Consider the following 26,818-nt stretch of genomic DNA (forward strand, 5'->3'; position numbering starts at 1 on the left):
GAGGGGGAATGCCAACTGGATGCTTTCTCTGCCTCTCTGGGGTAGTACTCTTTCAACCCAGCATCTGGCTCTGGAGTCTTCATAGGCAAAATCAAATGCTCGAGGTTTTGTTTTAAAAAAACATTAAGGACCCCACCAAAGCCTTGGCAGCAATTGTCCTACAGGTTGCCTGTCCGTTCATGATCCAGCTGGCCATTTCACAGCCTTTCCAATTCTAAATCCTAACCACCCCTCCCCTCTTCCCAGCTACTGAAAGCTAAAAATTCTCTCAGTATTGTTGATTGAGTGATGCTTGATCGGCAGACATCAAAATAATACCTGGAGCACAGTAGACACAACAGATTAAAGAGACCTCTGTAAAACTTGAGTGAGGTGGTACTGTGAGAAGAGCTGCCAGCCAGCACCCGAGAAGACCCCAGAACCTATAGAGTAAAAGGAAACCCATTCCCAAAAGTTGTCTTGTGACCTCCACAGGCATGCTGTGAGATGTACCCCACCCACCCAGATAACAAAAATGGGAAACATAAAAAAGAAAGACTTAAGCAGATCAGATCATGCTTTTGTTCGAGGCTATCCAATGGCCCCCATTTTGCCCAGATAAGCACCTGTGTTACAAGGTCCCTACACAATACTTCTCAGTTTGACCTCTCCGGTTGTACGTACTGCTACTTCCCCACCATCCATACAGCTCTCACCGCACTAGTCAGGGTAGCTGTCACCAAGCCAAGCAAATCTGGTACAAGACCTCTGTACTTATTCCCTGGTCCTAGATTATTCTTTTTTTGAAGATACATGGGCTCCGTCTATATGTGAGCGACGATGAGTTTGCTCAGCCCATCCGAAATTACAACCCTCACTTACCACAGTGCTCTCAATCCACTTAACACACCCATCGCTGAGTCTTTCAACCTACAACGGGAGCCACTTCTCTGAGGTTATGATACTTCTTATCACTAGTCCTGCCCAGTAAACTGTCAGTTCCTTCAGGATTTGGTTGACCTGTAAGCTGACTGGCTGTGGTTGCTGGCCACATGGCAGTGCCTTAGATGCAGTAGACTCTCAATAACTTTTGAACTGATATGGGAAGAAGGTGCTGGGTGCTGGGGCTAGCTCTTCTAGAAAAGAGAGAAACTACTTGCCTCTCATTAAAAAAAAAAAAAAAAAAAAAACAAACCAAAATTCATCATTTGGGAGAGGAGGCAAGAGTGGGCAGGTTAGCCTGTTTGATCTCTATTTCTCTTCTCTTAATCTATTCTATGGGTTAAGAGCAGCACAGATGTGGAAAACCCCATGGGCCAGAGATGCTGACCAACGGTGGCATCAGGAAAATTATTAGTCTTCCCTACCCAGAGTAGAAACTACAGACTGGCTGGGGGGTGAGGCAAGAGAGGACATTTTTCCTCTCTTCCCTCCTCAGCAAACTGATTTAATGAGCCTTGACAATTACACACAAACACTTGAGGATCAAAGGAAGATTAATTAGTAATGCTATTTAACGCTCCTTCTCTCCCTCTATGCAGCACATACAAAGTGTAATCTGAAGAGTCTTGAGCAGGCCAACACTACTGTTTTAATTAATTAGCTAATAGAAATTGGGCTCCCATTATACTGTCAGTCTCTTTTCAAGTAAAAAGAAATGATCAGACAGACGTTCTTTTCAGACCCAACACTGCTCCATAAGGAACGTATTTTTATGATGGCCTGCCATCTGTGACTGGTAAGAGGGACATAGTCCTAAACTCCCCAGTGTTATGGAACACCTAAACGTGGATATGAATTTTTATCTTTCTAACACCAGTCATCTCATTTCAGGCAGCTTGCTTATGAGTTAGGATAAAATTTTAGGAGAAAATATTCAATGAGATGAAACATAATTAAAACTAGACTTTATGAAATAAAATGCAAAATAATAGAAAAGTAGTAAGATTATGTTTAATAAAAAAGAGGATCTGTGCTTTATCAAAGTTAAGAAAAACAAAAATAGAGCAGTTACAAGGAAAATGGCTTCCAAGTTACCATATATATATATATATATATATATATATATATATATATATATGCATACAGGTACCTATGTATTAGCTACTTTTGATGCTATGATTAAATGCCTGAAAAAGCAACTTCAGAAAGGATTTATTTTACTCCATAACAGGGAGGCCACACAGCAGGGACATGAGGTATCCAGTCACATTGCATCTAGTCAGGAAGCAGGGACTTGAATGCTGTAGTTAAGTTTGCTTCTGCACTGTTTATACAAAGCCAGTCCTACGTGGACAATGCTGTCAAGTTCTAATGCCTGTTTTGCATGTTGACTGCTTCCTTGGCCTCAGTTGCAGCAGACTACTGTGCCATGTAGGCTGATCCTGAGAACACACTCTCCTGGGTTGCTGGTGTGGAACTGGGAGCCCCTTGGTAGCATCCTTACTTGGGCTCTCACCTCTGAGTGGACCTTTGTTTGGGGTCTTGCCCTTGAGCATCCCTTCAGTGTGCTAATTAATCTCTTTAACAATGAAACTGCTTTCTCTACAGCAATCATGTGAGCAACTTTAGATGCTCTTGTTCCCTTCTGTGATAAACTTTACATTTTTCACTTCTTTCTGCTCCATTTGATGCCCCTGTCCCTCTGCAAATCTAAGTAAAAGCGGTCAGCATTCCCCATGGCATAGTACAAAGTCACTCCATTTTGAAAGGTCCACTGTCAAATAAAGTCCTTCATTGCTTTTGAATCCAGCCTCGATCAAGTTGTTAGAGCACAGATAGAACACAACAAGATTCTTTGCCAGAATGTAATATGAATGGCTTCTAATGTAATTTCCCATAGACCACAGTCCTGTCTGAGATTTCATAAGCCAGACTTCCATTCTCCACAATTTCTTGACATTCATGTTTTCCAAACACCCACTAGAAAGGACCATTAAACTCTATATACCATATTCTGGGGCTTTTCTAGCCTTGCAACTTCAACCTCTTCTACACTCACCCTGCGGAACAGCGTCTAGTGGCTCCAGAACCACATGGTTGAGCTTATCTGAAGTGACCCCACTTCTGGAACCAACTTTTATATTTGTTACTTTTCTCATGGCTGTGATAAAAATGCCTGGCAAAACCAAATCGAGAAAAAAGAGTCTGTTTGGGCCACAGTTTGAGGGAAAAATGGCAACAGAGGATGACTGGTCACACTACATCCATGGATGTAGAGCAGATTGATGTACACTGCCACTGGTGGTCAGTATTTACACAAACACTTACTCTTCTTTATTCTACCCAAGACCCCAGGCCATGGGCTGTTACTGCTCACATTCAGGGTTGGGAAGGTCTTCCCTTTTTAGTTCAGCATTTCTGGAAATACCCTCTCAGACACACCCAAAGTCTGTTTCTATGGATTCTAAATCCAGTTATGTGACATGGATCATTAATTGCCACAGCTTAGTTAAAGACCTACCACCAAAAAAGTAAATAAGTAAATAAAACCTAAGTGTATCTATCTGCTCCTGGATTGCTGGGCTCATGTATTCCCTGCCCACAGCACCTCCCCTAACCCTTGTGGCAATAGTTTTTGGTGAAGGCTTTCCATGTAAGCACCTTAAAAGGTGCTAATAACATCATTAGGGTTTTTTTTAAGCTTTTTTTTTTTTTTAGTATTTAAATGTCACTAGGAAATCAAGTGCTTAAGTACCAATCATCTGATTCTTGACTGACTTTAATGGGCAGTCCCATCCTTATTTTTCAAGAAGCTTTTGGGAAAATTAGAGATTCATATAAAAATGCTATAACAATGCAAGCCCTATAGTTGGTGGGCAGTCTATTTTTGGCAGGCAGTCTGGGAACTGAGTTGAAGGGAAACAAGGAGCAGCCATATTGAACAAGTGGGCTGCTCCAAAAGCAAAGAAGTTCTTCAGTTATAGTCAAAATTAGTTGCTACCTTTTAGGTAACCAAGACATTTAAGTGAGAAAACCAGAGATAATGGTGTGGCAGGACAAGCTGAGTGAACAACATGTCTGGTTCTAGAAGCCAGGGCAGTCACTGCTAGTTTACTGGCTTAGACATCAAGTTAATTTGATACAATTCTAACTTTAGCCTCAGAACTTTGTGATCAATCCCTACCATCACACAATGAGAAAAGAAAAGAAAAGAAAGAAAAGAAAGGATTGGGAATCTGGGGTTATTCTTGGCAATGCAGTGAGTTGAGGGGCAACCTGGGCTACATGAGACCTTGTCAACAGTAGGAAGCAGGGAGTTGAGAAAAGAATGCGTAACACATAGAGCAGGCTTTCAAAATCAGATATTGTGCCTGCCAGACAGGCTGAAATGAGTCAGAATATTTCCACATTAAACATTGCTATTACCTGCATGTTGTCTTTACTGGTGAGAGGTTTTCCAGAATCGAATGATTGAGTTATCTGTCAAAAATACAAAACATTAACAATAGAGCCCACATTTATTTGAGCATTCTTTTAAATGGAATTATTAATGCATCCTAAAACCATTTGAGCACCATTTTGTTGTCAAAGTAATATGCATTCCAGTCAGAAATATTAATATACAAAACACTAAAAAATTATGTATGCCAACTTCTTTTATGTAGCAAATGTTAGCATTCTGATATCTTTGCTGTCCTTTTCTTGATTATTTTTTAATTATGTGCTCATTTATATTCCATTTTCACTAACGATTTACCTAATTTTATCCCTACAAAATAAGTTACAAACCTCAGTCTAGAAGGTGTCAATGAAGGTTGTATAAGAACTAAGTTTCTTTGCCATTTCATGTTACCTACTGAGGCCTTTCCCCATAGTTACCTCATCAACCAACCTTAGGTGAAGTAATATGGATGGATATTTTGTCTATATTTTGATCACTGTCACTGGGATTGAACCTTAGAAGTTCTGGGTAGAAGACAAGAATGTCTTGAGGAAATGGAAAGGCTCAACTTCTGCTCCCACCCACACCATGTGACTGCATCGCCCACGGCGTCATGCAACATTCTCACTTTTAAAACTCTGTGGGTTTGAGGCAAAGCTGAATTGCTATTTGGAATGACTGTTTGCAGGTTGCTTACTTTTCATATGTGAATCGCAGATTCATGCTTGGCTCCCATTGCACAGGCTCGAGGGAGACATTCATTACCACGGGAAATTATAGTATCATAGAACAAGAATACTTGTCTTTTCAGCCTGACAATCCTTTTGAAAATATACCTGAGCCAAAGCTGGTGCTGCTCTTCTATCTCTTCAATCACCAGAAAGTATCCGACAGTCTCCAGGGGCGGACAAGCCACTTACATACAGTGTCCTCCCTCAAGATCCTGTATCAATTTGCCTAAATGCTCTTGAGATCCTAGCAACTCGGGCAACCAATGTCCCGCCCAGTCCCTCTGAAGACACTAGGGAGCCAGGGAGTGTCATCCTCACTAATGCTCTTGGGCAGGTTTCTTCCTGCTGCTGTGGGGCATTCCCTCTTACTTGGCGTCCATTCTGCAATCTCCTCTCCAGTACACTGCTCACTCCCACATCTCTAGATGCCCACGCCAAAATATCAAGTATAACTTTCCCTGTCAGTCAGCCCTGGTGCTGTGCAAGTCTCCCTTTGAAGGAATTCTTTATTATCTGTGAGACACTGAAAAACTAGCCATTCAGTGAAGGAACCCTTTCCTGATACAAATGAAGTGAATTCAAACAGGACTTTACATTTAGGGGTAAGACAGGAATCTCGATACAAATACAATTGTAAAATACAGAATTTTTGTAGCACCATGAAGAGCCGGACAGTCATGAGTAAGTTTTCTTCAGCTCCTTCCTTTGCAAGTGAAACCAAATTCATTAAACTCTTCTTTAAATAACTGGCCCGCAGCCTAATAACATTGGCACCTATTTTAATTATAAACCCTGAAAGCATTTCCTCTTTTAATTACACTTTTAAATTCCCAGTTGAAGGTGGGAAGCTGCAAATTAAGTCTGAGAATACGGAATTTGAAGTCAGAATCCACCGGGAGATGATTCACCTACACGTTTATCTTATGAAAGTTTCTGGATAAAAATGAAGTTTGGGATGTTCATGTAAAAAAAAAATGGTTTCTGGAATTTTTGCTGTTGGTTTTCTTGAAGGTAATGGCCATCAAAAATCCTTGTTTTTCAGTTCATTTATGTGGTCTCTCTTTCCATCATATCTTCCTGGACTATATGTGCAGATGACCCTAAATTCATCTTTTTGACTTCTGTTTCTCTTTGTCTGCCTTGGTTCCCAGATTATTTCAAGTCAATAGCAACTAATCCTGTGTCTTAAATGTGGTTTTAGTTACTTTTACTGGGATGAAACACCATTACCACAAGCAACTTGGAGAGGAACGGACTTCTTGGACTTACCATTCCTCATCAGTATCCCTCATCAAAGAAAATCAGGACAGGAACTCACACAGGGCAGGAACCTGGAGGCAGGAGCTGACACTGAGGCTATGGAACAGAGCTGCCTACTGGCTTGCTCATTGTGGCTTGACCAGCCTGCTTTCTTATAAACCCCAGAACTGACAACCCAACTGGCCTGGGCCTTCCCACATCAATCACCAAGAAAATGTTCCACAGGTTTGCCTGTAGCCCACTCATACGGATGTAACTCTTCAACTGGGGCTTCCCCTTTTCCGACGACTCTAGCTTGTGTCAAGTTTACATAAAACTAACCAGCATACCCTACTATTTAAATGTCCCTGTTAATTCTCCCAATATCATATATGCAACCCCAACTGCTCCTCTGAATTCCAGACGTTACTGTGCTACACTATGGACGCCACACTATCACCTAGCTTTCTATGCATCTCATGCATAGCTTGTTCAACTCCTCCTTCACAATGAAAACTACCTGCCAACTGCTCAGACTAAACACTCCTTAGCCAGCCTTGACTTCAGCTCTGACATTCAGCCTCCAGAAACCATTGTCTAACACCACCAGCTCTTCCTTCACAGTCTGCCTAGAAGCAGACCACTGCTCGCCCCCCTCCACTCCAGTCATTACTGTGTCTCAAGTCGGATTACCTGGCTTCCTAGACCTCCCCTCCTTCTCTCCTCACCTCCTCCTTTCTTCCCCTCTTCCTTCTCCTTCCCACGGCCTCACAGGTCTTTTCCAATAATAGCGCGCACACATTTTCCCCATGGTCTTTGTCTTACAGTGATTTGTGCCTGGAAGGACGTTCTGCCTGGAACTCTGATTGGTTCGTGCCCTTCACAAGTTGCTAATGAGAAAAACCTTCCAAAACCACCTGAATAACAAAACGGCAGCCCACTGCTCAGAACAACCGACGCCCTTCTCACCTCTGTTGGACTTTGTTCACAGCACATCGCCACCTGTCACAGAGATGCGTGCTTGGTGTTTGTGATCTGCCCACCCCCCCCCTCACTAGAAAGCAAGCTCCAGGAGAGCAGTAGCTCCTTGCAGATTTTCACCGCTCCTTCTCCATGCATGGGACAGAGCCTATATTCAGTAAGCACTTAAGATATAGTCTGAATCTTCCAAACTACAACTTTAATAACAAAAGAGAGACTGGCTATAATAAGAAAATGCTGTTGATTTGGAGGCAAGAAAAAAAAGAGCACTGATTTTATCTAGATAGGAAGGTAAATTCATGTATACCACAGGAAGGAGAGAATACACTTCTCTCCCGATGGGTAGTGTGCTGGCTAGTGTTATGTCGCCTTGACACAAGCTAGAGTTATCACAGAGAAGGGAGCCTCAGTTGAGAAAAATGTCTCCGTAAGATGGGAGAGTAAGCAAACCTGTAGGGCACTTTATCAGTTACTGATTGATGGAGGAGGGCCAGACCCTTGTGGGTGATGCTGTCCCTGGGCTGATGAATCTGGGTTTTATAAGAAAGCCGGCTGAGCAAGCCATGGGGAGCAAGGAAGTAAGTAACATCCCTCCATGACCTACATCAGCTCCTGCCCCCAGGTTCCTGCCCTGCTTGAGTCCCTGCCCTGGTTTCCTTCAGTGATGGACTACAATGTGGAAGTTTGAACCAAATAAACCCTTTCTTCCCCAAGTTGTTTTTTTTGTTGTTGTTTTGGTTTGGTTTGTTTCGGTTTGTTTTGGTTTTTGGGTTTTTTTTGGGGGGTTGGGTGTTTTTGTTCTTGTTTTAGTTTTGTTTATAGTGTTACATTACAAGAATAACTCTAACTAGAACAAGTAGACAAGTCATAGACAGCTAGGCAGATAAACATTCACATATACACCACATATACCATATAATGTATGTAGAGATATAGAATTTATATAATATATACACATAGACTATATTGGTGTTATTTAATGAGAATCCCTATGAGGATGTGCTATATAGAACTTCACAGCTCATAAAGCCCAGCTGGTCTCAGGCTCACCTCCAGCCCTCCTGCTTCCGGTTGCTGAGCACTGGGATTGGAGCAATGCATGGCCAAAGTTTTTATTTTGTCATTTTGTAAAACTTAAGTGTGGGAGATTGGCCCCAGGGGTTTGTGCATCCTGAGCAATCAACGGAACTGCACCTGCAGCCCTCACTCGCCCTTGTTTGCAGTGGTACAGATCTACCCGGGTGCTCGCACATGCTAAACTACTGCTCTACTGTCGCACTGCGTCTGCAGCCTCCATTACACTGAAGAACAGCAGTGTCTCGGTTGTATGGAGTGTGAGAAGACGCGTTCTAGAGGATTATGCTAAAGGAATAAACCGTGCGTAAATATAAGGCCTGACTAGGGAGTGACTTTGAAAACTTAAATTTATTTTGTTGATTTTTTTCAAGGCCTCTAAATTTCAGTTCAACTTCCAACATATATCTGTAGGTCTCATGCTCACACACCATCTCCCCAGAGAGTGACTTGCTGTATGTGTGTGTGTGTGTGTGTGTGTGTGTGTGTGTGTGTGTGTCTATGTGTTGGTGTGTGTACAAGAGCCATGTGTCTCTATGTGTACATGTAGAGGCCAGCGCAGGATGTCAAATATCCTTCCTCTATGGTGTATTTCTGTGACACAGGGTCTCTTACTAAAACTACAGGATTTCTGCTAAGTTGGTTGGCTCACAAGCTCTTGGGGTTCAAGGCTGAAATGCAAACACACGCGGCAATGCCCAGGTTTTTATGTCCGAGTGGGGATTTGAACTCAGGCAGTCATACTACAGAACAAGCATTTGTCCCCCATTGAGCTATCTTCTAAGCTCCTCAGTAGGCTTCTTACTTTTTTTAATATTTGAACTGATTTTATAAGTGCTTTTGTAGATAATTTTTTTCATATAATATATTCTGAACATGGTTTCCCCTCCCCCCACCCCCTCCCAGATCCTCCCCACCTCCATTCCCATTTGACTCCATGTGTGTTTCCCTCTCTCTCTTTAGAAGACAAACTTGCTTTATTGCTAGTTTCCAATTCTCACTATATATGCTGGGGTGATGAAATTACTACTTATAATGAAATCAAAATTCTAATCAGCATCTGCCTCAAGCAAGGTCACCCAGCAAGTCCCAGATCACCAGGAAAACCAAAGCAGAAGAAAATAATCACTCACTCCAATTTAATTTATGTTCTCACTGTAAACTCCAGCACTTATTTTCAAGGATGCTTCAATTACCCAGTTTACAAATACAAATTAAGCAAGTCAGGTAAAACTATCTGCTAAAATCAAAATAGATTAGGCAAAACGGAGACTGTTCTTCCCTTGGAGAAATCATGAGAAATCTAAAAGGAGCAAGAGATATAACCCAGAGGTCCTGGGTCTCATCCCCAGATCCAAGAGGAGGAGGAGGAGGGAGAGGAGGAGGAGGAGGAGGAGAGAGGAGGAGGAAGAGGAGGAAGAGGAAGAGGAGGAAGAGGAGGGAGAGGAAGAGGAGGAGGGGGAAGAGGAGGAGGAAGAAGAGGAAGAAGAAGAGGAGGAGGGAGAGGAAGAGGAGGAGGGGGAAGAGGAGGAGGAAGAAGAGGAAGAAGAAGAGGAGGAGGAGGGAGAAGAGGAGGAGGAGGAGGGAGAAGAGGAGGGAGAAGAGGAGGAAGAGGAGGAGGAAGGAAGAGGAGGAGGAGGACGAGGAGGAAGAGGAGGAAGACGAAGAAGAGGCGGAAGAGGAGGAGGAGGAGGAGGAGGAGGAGAAGAGGAGGAGGAAGAGGAAGGGAGGAGGAAGGGAGAAGGAGGAGGAGGAAGAGGAAGAGGGGGAGAGGGAGGGAGAAGGGGAGGGAGGGAGAGGGAGAGGAGGGAGGAGGAGGAGGAGGAGGAGGAGGAGGAGGAAGAGAGGAAGGAAGAGGAGGAGGAGGAGGAGGAGGAGGAGATGACATATAAACTAAAAACATCCAGATAAGATATGTCAATAGGACACTTTGATGAACAACATTAAACAAAAGTGGTAAGATTAGACCTACAAATCTGGGCTGTGTTGGAGGATGTACCTAGATAGACCACCATAATGAAAAGCAACATACTTACACCTGAGCCAGAATTCCATCCCTCGCAATATTCTTCTCCGTGCTCCCTCCCTCCCTTCCAGCACATTTCCACTCCAGAGAAATAAAACTCTGCTTCTCGGGAGCCAGCCTTAACAGCAAGATCTGGAGCACTGGAGACTGGGGAACACTTCAATGAGGATGTTCCCTAGGTTTTAGGACTGCAACTTCTTTTTAGCATTGAATCCAATGGAGAATAAGGAGGTTACCTTAACTCTCGTTGTAGCTTTATAGCCAGCAGGTATGGCGCACGGCATGTTTTTTCCTTGATAAATCTGGGATAGCTCATAAAAGGCTTCGGAAAAGAGGCCTAAATCTATAAGGATTTCAATCTAGAAAAGGAGGAAAGAAGATTTTAAGTTAGTTCCTTTTACTCATAAAACACAAATTTTAGGGAAAACTCATCAGTTTCTAAGATCCAAAACCCATGCTCAGGGATGGTAGTGTGTAACTAATCCATGTTCGCTGGTTGGTGAGCGGAAAACAGACTCACGTGACTGTGAAAATGCCTGTTTATGTGTGCAGAGGACCACAGGACTAACAACAGCAGGGCCATTCAGAGTAACAGGCTCTCCTCAGCTGTCCCTTACTTCATCGGAGGCAGACACAAAAATATAACAGCCATGGCGAAGTTTAAAAAAAAAATTAATTGAACTCGACTCTTTGTTCCCGTGGTTCCCATGGGAAACCGGAGAAAAGCAAAGTAAAAATATGCCTGATGTTCTTGAACTCTCTGAGGAAAGTCAGACAAAAGCACAGTGTGTCAACATGGAGACAGCTATTAATTTTCTTATCTATAATTAACAGTGTCAGTTTTAAAGCCATATGCTTAACAGTTTTAACCAGTTGGTGGCTATATATCCTGCAAGGTTTGTTCTAAACACAATTCAGCTGAACTCAGTCAGGAAGTTAAAGGAAGGGGAGTTGGTGTTCAGTATGTTTGTTGAACCTCCCTCGGACAGCATGGCCGAGTGAAGGTTGATGGTTCCCCTGGAATGCATACTTAGCCAAATGTAAGTGACACATGAAGCTCTCTCACAGAACAATACGGCTTAAGAGGTGTTGACAAAATTCTGCTTTCAACCGTGGGATCTCAGAAAATGTCAGTGAGGAAGAGGCCTTCAAGAGAAGGGTTGGGAATCATGTAAAGGAGAAAGAGGTCCCTGAGCACAGAGGTCACAGATTTTTGTGTGTCTGGAGACAAGAAAGAGAGAGGAAGTGGGCACACATGGTGACTTAATACACAGACACTTTAGACCACAGTAGAGAGCTCTTTTTGCAGTGTGAAAAAGAGTGCTGTATGTGATGTTCATGATGGGTGTGATGGGCATGATATATATGATGGGTGTGATTTATATATGTGTGATGGGTGTAATGGATGTAATAGGTGTGATGGATGTTGATGTATGTGATGTGTGTGATATGTATGATGTGTGTGATGGGTGTGATGGGTGTTAATGTGTGTGATGGGTGTGATGGATGATGATGGGTATGATGGGTGTGATTTCATGATGTGTGTTGATGTGTGTTGATGAGTGTGGTGGGTGTGATGGGTGTGATGGAGAATGCTTGAAACCCCAGTGTTTGGAATGGCAGTGAGTTTCAAGCCACGCCTCCATTAAGAATATAAAACCAGCCTCAGTCAGAGTGAGATTGTGTCAAAACACATGGTCTGAGGGTGCATCTCAGAAGAGAAGTTCATGCTATTGTAGACAAGGCTCCAAGTTCAGTATCAGCAGGGGAAAGGTTATGGAGACTTTGAGGGTGTATAGAATGGATAAAGAGAATAAAGCACAAAACTGGATAAACACACACACACACACACACACACACACACACCATATAGAATAAGACAAACCAATTTATTTTCAACCAACATACCCTATTCTCTATTCTCCTTTCTATACTTGGTTTAAGAACTTAAAGAGTGGAAAAAAAAAACAAAAAACACTTCAAGAAAATAAAAAAGGCAGGTTAAGGGAAATAAGTTTGGTAAACTAATATAAAAATAAAACACAATGGGCCGCAAGGCTGTTGTTCTTAATTGGAAGAGAAAGACATTTGTCTGTTGAGCTGTACACTGCAGTTGTTGCTAAAGAAATGGTCTCTGCCCATCCCCCACACCATGGCTGCAGTCATCGAATACTAAAGTCAGCACTTGGGGAGACAGATAGACTCTTCTGGACCCCAGGCAGCCATTACTTTCATTGACTACTATAAGACAATATTCCTTCAGACCTTTGTGTGGTCAGATCACTGTACCAAAACAACATCGGCCAAAGCTAACTCTGACTTATTTCATCATATCCATTTAAGCAGTTGCAGCAACGGTGACCTGCTCTGTGGACACAAGCCAGAGGACACTGACAACTAGACATCAATCAAAGCTTGATACACCTTCTGAAGCAATCACACCCTTCCTGAGAACATTTAAAATGTTGAGAATAAATCTTTGATGGGGTTACCAGGTCTATCGCGAAGCACAGCACCAGATCATAAAGAGGCCTTACAACGTTCCCTGGAAGACTCTACTGCACCCTAGAAACTTAACCAACCACAACATCTATCTATCAGGGCCTGGCTAGTCAAGGACCAACAATACTTGGTGTTTCCCAACTCTAATGTTTCTCTTTCACTTACTGACAACCCAGTTGCTTCAGGAAGGTCACACAGGTTCCATTCACACAGACTGTTACTGATCCTCGTGGGATCTATCTTTTGCCTTGCATTTGACAAGACCTTAATCCCAGTTTTCAATCTTACTTGTGCCCAAAGCTCCCATGTCTGTTTCACACTGCTCCCAGTGTTAGCATACACCAACCCTGGTGGTATCATTCTCCTGACCAGCATTCTATAGTGAATACCCCTCCTAGCCAAAGCTCCAAACAGAGGGCATAGTTCTTCACTGGCTTCGTAGACACTCGCTGACAGAATCGTGACCAAAGTCCAAAGACAGAATTCTGCCTTGGTCTAATGTGGACAACTATGAATTTTTTGAGGTTATTTATGGGCCCATGGAAGACTCAAAGGAGGCTCGAAAGTAACATCAGAAAGTACTGTGGTCAACTCGTGGGCAGTTACACCACTGAAGGATCTACCTGCAGCATGGACAACTCACAAAAAACTACTCTACCAAAGAGTTCCAAGCCAGATCACTGAGGGAAATGGTCTTATGAGGCTCTGAGCCCCAAGAGCCTCTTCCTTCCTCCAGTGAGAGAATGTTAATAGGCCCATTCTTAGTTCTTGAGGGTCTTCTATTGTGATCCAAGACAGCAATAGTCATGTACAACCTGGAGAGGAAGCAGCTACCCAGCATAGCTCTCTGACAGTTCTCCTGTCATCATCTACAGTCTCCCTGTTCAGAACATCCATTCCAGTAGCACAAAAGCACTTCTGTCCCCTAAACAGCTCAAAATTTTCTCACTTCTGTATCTTTCCAAGATTGTTGTCTTTCCCATTCGCTGAGCTGTCTTATTTTCAAGCCTAAATTCTGTCTATTTAGTGAAACCCTTGGACCAGAGCCATTTGTTTCTTGTTCAAACTTTGGGAATAAGTCTCATCACATTCACCTGCAAATAATCAAGTGACAGGTACATATGTTACCAGCTTATGGTGTGCCCCATCCCTCTGCCCAGTTTTCATAACCTTATGATCAAAAACTGCGGGCTACATGTCTTGGACTCAAGTTTCTAACATGGTGCTTTTAAATAAGAGGTATTCAGTAAGTCTTTTCAAAATGCTATTTATTTATTAGGGGGCTACCTCTGAACACGTATGAAAGTCAGGAAAAGTGCAGGAGTCAGTTTCTCTACAATGTGGGTTACAGGACTCAAACTCATGTCAGACTTGGTGGCAAGTGCCTTTACCCGGATGAGCTATCTCAACCAGCCCCAAAACTTACTTTAAAATGAATATTTGTTGACTATTCTAATATGAGTGGCAGTGAATACACACATAGACTGTTGGCACTTGACAAATATTCAAAAGTTCAATCTAAAAATCAGGTAACGAATGCCGATATGTTAACTTATTATTATCCAAGACAGCTCAAGGAATTAAAAAATGAATAAGATACAGACCCTAGCCTCAAGAATATTGCAGTTTTGAAAAGAGAGGGAGGTTGATTTTTTTTAAATGTGCTATTAAAGTGCAAAAGCAAGATAATCCATGAGTCAGTGACTCACAGATGGAAAGCCAGACACTTTAAGCACCCACATGAATATTTATGAAGTCCTTAAAGATTTCTCTATTTAGAAATAGAAAGCAATGGACTATTCACCAAGGTACAAAAGTTTTACAAGGAGCTATAAGTTACAGGGAAGTCAATTTCTCCTCATTGAAAAACAGGAGGGATTTGAGGGACATAAGTAGAGAGTCTCCAAAGGAGAAGGAAAATGGTGTGCTGGAGTCCCAGAGTGCTGTGCGGAGGTGAGCTGGACTGAGGTCCTGCAGCACAATTCTAGAGCCTGATCTTTTCCAACCACAATAGCTGACATGCATCGCTTGTCCCATCTGCTTCTCCAATGATGCTTTTGTGAGCAGCTTGAGGACAACTGCATAGGGAGTGTTTGCATCACGGATGAAGATTGCAAAAGTATATCTCTGCTTTACTTGTATTCATTTTATTATTATATGTGTATGAGTGTGTGTGTGAGTGTGTGGGTGTGTTTGAGTGTGAGTGTGTGTGTGTATGTGTGTGTGTGTGTGTGTGTGTGTGTGTGTGTGTGTGTATACCGCATGCATGCCTGGTGCCTGAGGCAGGCAGAAGAGAAGGACACTGGGTCCCCTGGAATTGGAGTTACTGACCCAGGTACTCTGGAAGAGCAGTCAGAGTTCTTATCCACTGAGCCAACCCCCCAGCCCCTAGATCAGCTCTTTTTAAATGATCTCTCTGTGAAATGTTTGTCAAGATAAAACTGATTGTGTCACAGCATGCGTGGAAATGTGTGAAATGGTCAAGATATAGTTTAAGCTCAAGAATGCCAAATATTTTATTTTAATTGTTTTTCTTCCTTAAATTTCTCTGCTTTCACAGTGTTCGCTAAAGGAAACTATAGCCAGGGAGTGGGGGAGGACTGGGTTAATATGGTCTGTGCTTATGTATAAGTGTGGGGTGGGGCACAACTACAGTTGAATTTCACATTAGCACTCAGGGAACAAAACTGCAGGGCATTGAAACACCCAGCACAGGCAACTGGGGAAGAAGGTAGGCACTCCCAAGATCTTGGGGTTCCCATTCAATGTGGAGATCAGGTCAAGAGCACATGAATCTCTAAAGCAGACTGGTTACAGAAGTGACTGTCTGTTCCTATTACATCAATTACCAGAACAAAGAAACATCACTTATACCATGACGTACACAAAAGTCCTTAATTGTAATCTTGCTACCATGATGAATCACAATGTAAACACCTGGGCTTTCTGATGGCCTTTGTGAAATTCTTGTTCCACCCACCAAGGAGTGTCACAACCCGCAGAAGTCCTTAAGAACAGAGTTTCAGAAGCCAAAACACTGTTTAACCCCAGAAAACCAGGCTCTCAGTAGGAACTTGTAGATGGTCTTGTGCTGGGTATGTCTTTTTCCGTATTTTACTGTGGCCCAGGCTGAAAGAGAGGTTACTATTATGGAGTAGCAACAAAAATATGTGTATTTTGTGCCCATGGAAGCCAGGAGAAGACATCATTGAGCCTCTGACACTGGAACTACCATACGAAGTCCAAAGTGGGTCCTGGGAACTGAACTCGGGTTCTCTGGAAGAGTGGTAACTACTTTTAACTGCTGGACCATCTTCCCAGTTGTCCAAACTGCATTATTTTTATATCAATATAATATCATGTCCTTAACAGCTTATTAATAAGTATTAGAATCACATGAAGGCAAAACAGTACTCTTAAAGGATAAAGAATATCAAAAGTATTAAAAGTCTGCAACATACCTTGAGGATTCTGGCTTCTAGATTCCTCACTAAGTCTTGGCAAATGACAGACACGAAATACTGGTATAGTGCAAGGAGAGGCAGAACCTACCAGAAGAAAAACATTCTCTGTTTTAAGTTAGCTTAGCAACTTAATAGGCCAGTAGTCCAATTTTGCTGAACGTTGACTGTAGGAGGAACTACACAAATGTCACATTTCCACATTAGCGAAATAAACTGCTTGTTCAAATAAAATGGTCTGCCTAGTTATACTAGTTACCTTTCTCATTAATGCGGTGAAATACCTGTCATGAGCAACTGGGGGAAGGAAAGGTTAACTGTAGCTCATATCTGGGGTCGAGGGGGGGGGTCCAGGCCATCCGATGCAGAGGGGTGTGGCTGCAGGAACATGAGGCAGCAGGTCCACATTCCAGCCTCAGTCAGGAAGCAAAGAGATAAATGTTGATGCTCAGCCTGCTTTCCTGTAGTATGAATACTGTAATAAATCCCAGTGCAGAGTTCTTTCCTGCCTTTGACCATTTATGTTCCAGACGGAAGACACACACACACACACACACACACACACACACACAGCCTTTATATTTTAATATGCCTTAAACAGCTCAATAGCTGGGCAGCTGTCTACCCTCCATGTTGGTAGCATCCACTTTCCCATTGATAACTCTGAGTTACTATTTACTAATTTCTATGTTCCATCTTGGCTGCTCTTAACTCCAATTAGTCAGCCCTCTGGGACAATTCTCTTAGCACAGAGCCCAAGATGTTCTCCTTGCTTCTGTCCCCCGTGGTGGCTCCTGTCTCCTAGGGCAAACTCTTCTAAGGCATAGCAGCTCTCTCTCTTTTCCTCCTCCTTCCTCGTGGTCCTAAGCCCAGGACATCTAAATCCCGCCTATGCCTCTTCTCTCCAGCTATTGATATTGACTACAGGCATCTTTATTTACCAATCAGAATTCCCTGGGGAGCAGGTTCCCTGTTTGGGGGACCCAAATTAACATTAGAATACAAGCAGTATTAGGTCAAACCTACTCCAATTTCTCCTTTTCATTCCGTAGCTCAGAACCCTAGTCTGTGGAACTGCACCACCCAATTTTAAGGAGAGTATCTCTATTTCGATTAACCTCATCTAGAAAGTCTCTCACAGATATACCTAGAGGCTTGTTTCCAGGGCGGGTCCTAACCTCATCAAGTTGACAATCAAAATCACCCTCCACATTAGCGTATGCTTCTTAATTTTACTGGACCTTGAAGATGCTACCAGAGAGTTCCAACACCAAGTCATTTGCAACCCCAAAGTGAGAGGCACATCTCTAAATACAGAGACGTCCAAGTACAATTAATTATCGTGTTATTGTAACAACAATGTAAATGTGGGAGGACTAGAAGACACGCTGTTAAAGAACGCAGAACTTAAAGCAAAGGATCTACACTCATGTCCCCTCATAGCTCTTACTTATCCACACAGTGTTCCCTGCAATGTCTTCAATCAGCATCTTTCCATGGCAAAGGCATTATGTACCCCATGTATTAGACAGGCACTGCTGAATGAGAACAAAACCTCTGGCTGTCCCAGTCTCTAGGGAGACAGATTCTACTGACTAAAGCCATACTCTCTCTTCACTTAATATTTCATCGTCCTAAAGTTAAACGCACACCCCAGTTATTCTTGAAGCCTTGTGGATTGTGAATGGTCACAGACTGACCAGTGTTTCAGTTGACCCACTGAAGCAGGGGATGGTTTGGCCTGGATATGGAACAGCTCCTGACCTCAACTCAGACCAGAATCGTCCTTGCTGCAGCTGCACCTTGCAAGCCCAAGGGTGGGATTCCATGTTTATTTTACCTTCTCTAAACTGAGGGGTGAGCCAAGAGCCTTATTCATGTGAGGAAAGAACTCTACCACTGTACGACTGATCTCCTGACAGTTTTGACTTTTATTTTTTTATTTTGAGGTGCATCTTATTAAGGTGGCCAGGCTGGTGTTTAAATTGCCTAAAATCCGAGGCAGGCCTTGAACTTGTGACCCTACAGTTTCAGCCTTCTGAGTAGTTGGGATTATAGGCTTAAACCAGCAGACCTGGATGAGTCAAATTATTGTCTCAGAGCAAAGTTTGAATTTTAAAGAAGCCTCATTTGCCAAGAGTTTCTTCTCATGGTCAATATAACATAGAACAGAAATTGCTTACGGCTTCTGTCTGGTTGGGGGACATCTAATGGTGGGTCAGTTAGAAGCTGCAGCCAGTAATCACTTTTGCAAAAGATCGGAATTAGTTTTAAATGACTTTGAGCATAATACACTTTTCGACAATTATGCGCTGCAAATGTAAAACAAAACCTTTTCTACAATTAATGCAGCACGAAACGTCGAGAGCAATTACCTTTGAGATTCAGTTTCTTTTCTTTAATGAGAAATAGAAACACACTATTTTATCGCTGCCTAAACATGCTCAATCGCTGAAGCTGGGGAGGGAAAACGTCTCATTTCTCTCTTAGCACAGTGATATGTGTGGTATATGAACATGGGGAGGCAGCTGCAGGTTCCCCAGGGGGTGGAAGCACATCTCAATCCAGATGTGAACTGCACTACAGGAAACGGAGTAGCATTGCTTGTTTTTTTTGTTTGTTTGTTTGTTTTCTTAAGTAAACAAGTCCTTGCCAAATCTTCCCAGGGTTGAAAGCACTTACAACCCTCTTCACGTTACTACAGAGTTTTATAATTTAAGAATTTATATCCATGGCAATAAGTATTTTTTTAATATAAGAAGGGAGTTGAATTCGGAAGAACAAGTATACATCTGTGCATGTGTGTGCGTATGCGTGTGTGTGTGTGTGTGTAGAGACAGACACACAGCATAGATAGACATATAGACATAGATATGAAAGTTGTGTGAAGAATCAGAAAATGAGAAAATTGTTACCAGAAGCAAATGTGACTGGGGGTGGGTGGCTATTTTTTAAAATGGACAGAAGCAATACAACAAAGGAGAGATGAGAGAGAGAGAGAGAGAGAGAGAGAGAGAGAGAGAGAGACGTAGCCAGTGTCTACAGTACTGTAATTTTTAAGTTTTATTTTTAAGTTCAGCCAACTTCAGGTTTGTGATATATACTTTGATTTCTTTCCCCCAAAGGGAGAAGTGAGCTATATTTGGATGCTGGGTGTTCTGGGGGCATCGAGACATGTCTGTCTGTCTTTCATATCACAGTTAGGATTTGTTGGTCTTAGATGACTCTGTGACAGAGAAGACATAGGACATGGTACACGATAAACTTATCTCAGAGTTTGGCTATTGGCAAGAACTACGGGTAAACCCTCTGAGTCTTAAATACCCTCAATTTCTGTTTGACAGCAATGACGCCTTCAAGTCGTTTCACCAAATGTCCTGGGGGAAAGAAGAGTGGTGTAAGAGAGTACGAAAAAACACAAAATCAGACACGTGACACAAACAGGACCGGCAGAGACTGTGGAAATACAGTCTTAGGAGTACAGGTAAGAATGCGAAGTAAGTATGATTTTACAAGTTGTAGCCAGATGCACCTTAGCAAAACGCACGACGTAGAAGGTAAGTTAAGGGACGTATCGCGGCAAACCAAGAGGCTTTATAAGTGTGGCAGAGGGAGCAGAACAGGCGTGTATGAAAGACTCACAGTGAGGAGGTGGGAGGTAAAGAGGTTTAGGACCAGGAAGGAGAACCAGGACACAGGGAATGTGAGGAGGAAGCTCAAGTAAAACTGAGATTGCGTGGAAAATCCATAAGAAAAGAGGACACGTGGTAAACTAATTAAAAATAGCAATAATCAAAGAGTTGTAATGGAGGTATCTTACGTGGGCAGGTAAAGCTGTCCTAGAAGTCATGGGTTCCCAATGAGAATCCTAATGCTGGGGGAAGGGTAGCTCCTGAGGGCACCCGAGGCCCCCACAAACAAAGCAGGCAATTTCCACTGCGTGTGCTGCTCACCAACTAGATGCTGAGACTCTGTTGGTTAAGATACCGTATGTCGTGGTCATCAGCACATAGAGAAATCAAGCAGGAAGTAAAATGAAAGCTTCCTCTTGGCTGGTTAGCTCTTGGAGTACCGGAAGTTGCTAGGCCAGCGGCTGGGGTCGAAGTGTCAGTGACGGCTTTACTCAGCTGCAGACTGTGCTACACCACTGACCTGATACACTAACCTGAGGTACTGGTGCTGTAATAATGGCAACTCCGTCACAGGGGTGACCAATCCTTCTCTACTCAGAACTGAGACCTGTTAGACCAGAGGAATTCATAGCCGGCACTCAAATCCTGGTAAAAAGCCTGTGGCGGTAGTCATAGGCTTGAGAGGGGCAGCTACTGTTGTTTTGCTAAATGGACATGGTACACCCATCTAGTTGTCTTCTAAATAATTACATTAATCCTTCTACGTGAGTGCTGCTGTTGAGTCTGCTCAGGGAATCCTTTTTATGCAGGGGGCAGAGGTAACTGCAGAGACAGGACGGGTCAAAGTCTTGAGAATAAATGACAGTTTAATGTTTAAGCATGGATGGGATGTCTATCAGTTTCAGCGTTCTGAGAATGCTACGGAGGACAGACAGAAAGAATGTAGGAGTCAGAGGATGGGAGAGCGTCCTGGAATGCTGTCCGGGCATGAGGTGGCCTCGGCACCCCTGGTACACAGTGATTATTTGTATAAAACCTGCATGTGACTGAATCCAGCAACGTCCTGTCACGGCAAGGGAAGAGAGTCATGAGGCCACACTTCTCCCTGAGGATTCACGGGCAGTTAGGGGTTGTAGGATGATGTCACAGGTGAGGCAGGTACAGGATAGAAGGAGGCCTGTCATTGGAGGAGAAGGAAGGATGGGCGGGAGAGAAGTTTGAAGGAAGAGGAGGAGACTAAGGGAGAGAGGAAGAGACAGGAGGGAGAGAGGGGCAGAGAAGCCGTGACAGGACAAGATGGCAGGTGATGTTAAGATTCTGCTCTGTGTATTTACAGGTTGTTATTAATGTTCTCAAGAGATGGATAATACCGGGCTTTGTATGTTAAGTGGGCGATTATATCTTACCAATTGGATCTAAGATTACTGTGTTGTGTGCTCTTTTATGTGAGGGTTTGTGTGTAGGAAAGTGTGCGGCTGGGCTGTGTTTCCACCAAGATATCTAGCAGATATCTTGGGGCACTGAGGTGCAGGACCTAGCGGGATAAAAGACATCCATACTTTTTTATTATTTTTATATTTTTACAACAACAAGGGGTAGGTAGGACAGGAGAGTCTCACAAGCTCTAAGGATCAAATGATGGCTGGAGTAGGGTGTGGACATTTTCTTCAGTGGTGTAGACACTGCTAAGGTTCCCACAGTCCTGGAAGTAACCTCTCGCCACTGCTCCTGTTGCTAAGCAACCCTAATGAAATGCATTGAGTCATCAAAATAAAAAAAAAAGAAAAGAAAAGAAAAGAAAAAGAAAAAACCCTACGGAGTCAGAAAAATATGATTCGAAGACATTTTAAAATTTTTATAATAAAAAACAGGATCCCATCATTGCACATATGTAATTCATGATAGTAATATTTTAAAAACGAGCTGTCGCCCTTACACACACACACATCACTTACTATGAGGTTGTACTTGGCATAGTGCAGCTCTCGGATGACGTAGTACAGGCTTGCAATGACAATGCAGATGTCAGCCCTGACTTTGTCCGAGAAGAGCTCGATGCCGGGGAGGAGCTGAGTGATTTCATACTGAGCATAGCTACGTTCGGCTTTGGGATGTGGGAGCGTAGTCCGGAGCAGACTCTGAGAAATGAGAGAAGGAGCCACAGTACCTCACCTGCACCAACAAGCAAACCAAGACAGGCACACGTGCCCCTTCCTGAAGGGCTTTGTGTGTGCTCTGTGTGGTACGCATCACAGTAAACGGGGCTCATTAATATCATCATTATGGAGTCCTAATGCTGTTCTCACTCCAAGTGGGCTTTATAAGTCCCATTATAATATTACACTTACTGTTTTCAAACAAAGTATCACCGTATTATCATTTGGTGAGGGCTTACTGTGTGCTGCTGGTGAATTCTGTATAAATAGTATCTCATTTAATCCTCTCCCACCCTACTCTTAGAACAAAGGTTTGCTATTTCACAAATGAAGGACTAAACAATTAATCTATATAAGTTTACACAGTTAATGATGGAATAAAAGGGTTCCAAGCCATGTCCATTTAACATAAAACACCGTGGTATTTGACTACAGGGCAGATGGTAATTGAAGTCTACACCAGTCAAAGGAGATTCTAAACTAGTGCCTCTTATGTAACTCACCTGAACAGTATACAACATTCTAGGTAGGCAAGATATATTCATAAAACCAAACTGTGTATTTGGAAGTATTTCTTTGATTACTTTAGAGCTTAACCATTAGGCGAAGACCAAACATTATGAAATCATTTTAATGCATATTATCAAGGAAATGTTCCAACTTGATTACTTATTAACAGTATAAGGTATCCAGTTTTCAAAGAGGAATGCAGCTGTTGGGAATCTTAATATCTCTAATTTGCTTTGTGAAACCACTGTTACATTTAAAAGGCTTTGCTTCCTCCCCAAGAACCAGCTGTAGTCACACTGGAAGGCGATGTGCAAGCTTCCAAGGGAGGAAAACAACGAATATTCCTGACTAGCTACGACATTCATAAGCTACAACAATTACCAACATGGCACAACATAGTTAAGGCTGGAATGGTGACATTTATAGCTCAGTGGTAAACCAGCCATTCTGTTGGACTTAAGGCCTGCTCGACAAGAAGAAAATCAAAATCACACCTGATACTGGAAACCGTGTCAAACCCCCATTGCTGGCGAGGTCACGGACCTTAGGCGAACACCTGTTATTGTCACTTCACTGGATCAGCTTAATTCCCAACTGTGTTTTCTTCATACCCAGGAGAAGCACAGCTCCCATTCCTCATCAAAAGACAGAGACCATTACATAAAACTGCACTTTGTCAAATTCAGAGAACAGCTGACTGTGGAGGGGCCTGGTCCAAATGGATACATCTACAACAGCCTACGCCCAAGGGACTCGAGAACACTGAGGAAGAGAGGGGAAGAGATGTTGTAGGAATCAGAGGATCAGGGAGGTCTGTGGTGAGATTGTATCCTTAGAAATGACAGGGAGGCAACACCCGTGATCCCTGAACAGGGTGACAGATAGGACCAGAGCAAGAACACCACCAACAGACATGCTGACGTGGGAGAGGGAAACCCCATAGACAAAGAAGTAAGTGAGGAATACCGAGTGGAGTGGGAGAAACACTCTTCCCCAGGGAAGAGTCCCCTAGTTTGTTATCCAATCCTAAGAGGTCAGTCTTGAAACCACATAGATACACACAACAGGAAAAGGACTTAGTTGGATATGGTGTACTTTGGGAGAAAATGGAATTAAGAAAGGGATGAAGGAAAATGATATAATTTTTACTTTAAATTTTTAATTAAAAAAAATTAACCAGCTTCTAAGATAAACCTCGCAGGCTCTGGCTCATTTTAGACACGGCATTATGAATGTAGCAATATTTAATATTACAGTAAACAAAAAGCTAACCCTTTTTAATCGTGTGCTTTGTAGAACATAAAGAGTAAGAAACAGAGGATCTAAACAACTGAGAGGCGGCATGGGGGTTAGAGCCAGGCCACAGCTCCCCCTGCCCTTCCTGCCTTGCGCTTCCCCTGCAAACACACACAGTGGAGTGTGAGGAAACTGTGAAGTCTGCCCTTAAATTTGAAGGAGCCTTTCCCAAAGAACTTATCTATCCAGACTTTTAGAAGCCATCAGCCAACTACAGCACACAGCAAGGGCATCTTTCAGTCCATCAAAGAAAACAGGACCCTTGGCAAAGGCCCCCTGGTTACATCCTGGCTCTCTGATGTCGTGATTCAGATAAAAGCTCCTTTCTTCTTCAGCGAGAAATCTTGAGAGACACCAGCACTCCTATGGCCAGTTTATCTCTGGCCTTTACTTTATGATGCCCTCTCAGGCAGCCCAGAACAACTTTATTTATAGAGATGAGGTAAGCCCTGGCAACTTTGTGGAGTCGAGGAGACTGGCTCTGCACTGATAACTAATAGAGAGCCTGATAAGCCTGGGAAACTCAGTTTTTCCATATGTAAAACTCTACACATTCGAGGAGGAAAGGGACGGAAAAGGGACCATTCTATGCTAATGACGAGGGAAAGCACCAGACAATTGTAGCCCACCCAGGAAAGATGAGCGTGTGGATTCCAGTGCCACCCATGCTACCTCCTTATCTGCAAGTTTTAGGCACTGGATGAATCACACCTGTTTACTAATGTCACTCCAAAATAATAATAATAATAATAATAATAATAATAATAATAATAATAATAATAATAATAAGTAAACTATTACCTGAAAAAGTAACGCAGACAATATACAACAGTTGATTCTGTCCTTAACATTCGTGGTCTTAATAAACCTAAATAATAGTAAAAAAAAAAAACAATTAGTAGACAACATTCCCAAGTTTCTATATGAATATATTTGGAGTTATGTCTAGGACTCAGAAAACATTAGTGGGGGGAAAATGTATGCAATGAAACTTAAGAAAAAGTATAGATGAAAATGAAAACTTACCCCAAATCTTACCACTGGCAATGCTTTGAATTTCTTCTAGACTTTTTCTCTTATAGTTTCACACAAGGAAACAAGGGCTTGTTCATATTAAGATTAAAATTATACCATAGATACTATTTATATATACATATATATGAATATGAATATATTACATAACCATTTTTCTATTTGTGGATTTAATAAACTATGATTATTTAAAGAACTATAGTGTTTTATTGCATAGACGCATCATACATAAAAAAATCTGTCTCAGCTTATTTTTTTCTTCAAAGGCTAAGATAAATGTTATAAGTTAAACTTTGAGTGCATATCTTATTAATTCTATTAAGCAAATCCCTAGCAGTGCAATTTTTGGGCCAAAGAAAAAACTCACAAAACAGAGGAATGAGAAGAAGGCTTTCCATGAATATGGTTGAATAATTGCCCCCAAAGGCTGTGGCCATATGGTATGTTGCTGCTGATAACATTAAGTCTTTCCAACCAAAATGAAAATCCCATCTTTGTGCTATGATTGTCTCCTGTTAGGTACCTTGGACCAGTTTGCATTTCCTTTATGTGACTCTTGCAACCTGCCTTTGTAGCTATAAACCAAATTATCTTCTCTTAAATCTTGCTTGGATAAATAAAAACAGACAGCTGGCTTGGCTCTGGTAACAACGCCAACCATGTGAGTTCTGTGTACGGGTCAAAGACGGGACTCTGCAGTCAAGTGTGTCCTCTGCCCTGAGCACAGGAGAAAGGTAAAGTCCCTGTGGATTCATGTCTCCCCCTGGAAGTCACACTTGCAGCTGGGAACAGCGTTCTTGCTTGGAATCACTGGGAGATAATTTCTGAGAAATCCAAGCTGAGGTGTCCTCAGCAGTGACCGCTCCTTCCTGTGTGCCAATTCTCCATTCTCGATTTCTAGGTCTCACCCTGAATTCTACCGAGTCACGGGTCAGCTCTCTGGGTTCACGTGTAGGTGTGGTTGAATGTGTGTATGTATCTGTTTGACTGTCAGCCTGAGGGCGAGTTTCTTCCCAAGGACAGAAAGTCAAAACTGATAGATGGGCACATTTATTACTGGTCGGGAAATTTATTACTTCCTCTGACTTCCAAAAGTACCAATTTTGTGAAAGACAAAAAAGGTTTTATCATTTAATATGGTATTACCTCAGAATACAATGTAGAGGTTTCTTCACCACACCCTGTAGATAGCCGAAAGAAGTGACTGCGGGAAAGACGCCTCTCCTACTCTGGACTTTTGGAATTTCCTACAGTTATTACGTGAGTTGTTAGCGGCACACGAAGCATTGTGACCAACATGTGTAGAAGGCTGAATCATGGCCAGAGAGTCACGTGTACCATAGCCCCAAGAATCTGGGAAAATATCACCATTTATGGCAGGAGAGATCATGCAGATACAGTTGTATTAAAGACCCCAAGGAGGGATAAATATCTGAAACTGTCTCGTCAGGTCCGGGGTGAAGAGGATGGTACTTGTAACAGAAAGACAGGAAGGTCCAAAGAGCAGAAGGACATAAGAGGATGGAAGTAAAGGTCAGGGAGGCTGGAGCTGGAGCGAGATGGGAAAAGGAAAGAGAGAGGGGGTGGAAAGAGAGCAAGACGTTAGTAGACTGTTGATCTTAAAGCTTAAGGTAGGTCTGTAAGCCACAGGCTGTAAGAGAATCCTAAAGTGGGAAAGATCCAGAGAAGACTCTGCCCTGTAGCTTTCAGAGGAAGCGTTTTACTTTAGGATTTCTGAATTTCCAAAGGGGAGGGGTAAGCCTCGGCTGGGGCTGCAGCTCAGTGGTCGGTGTTCACCTAACTTGTGAAGAACAG

General features: G+C 42.6%; 1 protein-coding gene across 1 annotated transcript in view; it reads right to left on the bottom strand.

Moving 5' to 3' along the window:
- The window catches only part of Cfap54 (cilia and flagella associated protein 54), a 276,477-nt gene that overhangs the window by 112,092 nt on the left and 137,567 nt on the right, over positions 1-26,818 (bottom strand). The window contains exons 44-48 of the mRNA XM_032911469.1: positions 24,773-24,839; positions 21,965-22,147; positions 16,378-16,464; positions 10,651-10,773; positions 4,348-4,401 (exon numbers count right to left, since the gene is read on the bottom strand). Coding sequence (XP_032767360.1) covers positions 4,348-4,401; positions 10,651-10,773; positions 16,378-16,464; positions 21,965-22,147; positions 24,773-24,839 — 514 coding nt within the window. The remainder of the gene's footprint in view (positions 1-4,347; positions 4,402-10,650; positions 10,774-16,377; positions 16,465-21,964; positions 22,148-24,772; positions 24,840-26,818) is intronic.

The sequence above is a fragment of the Rattus rattus genome, chromosome 1 (assembly GCF_011064425.1).
Source record: "Rattus rattus isolate New Zealand chromosome 1, Rrattus_CSIRO_v1, whole genome shotgun sequence".
NCBI lineage: Eukaryota > Metazoa > Chordata > Mammalia > Rodentia > Muridae > Rattus > Rattus rattus.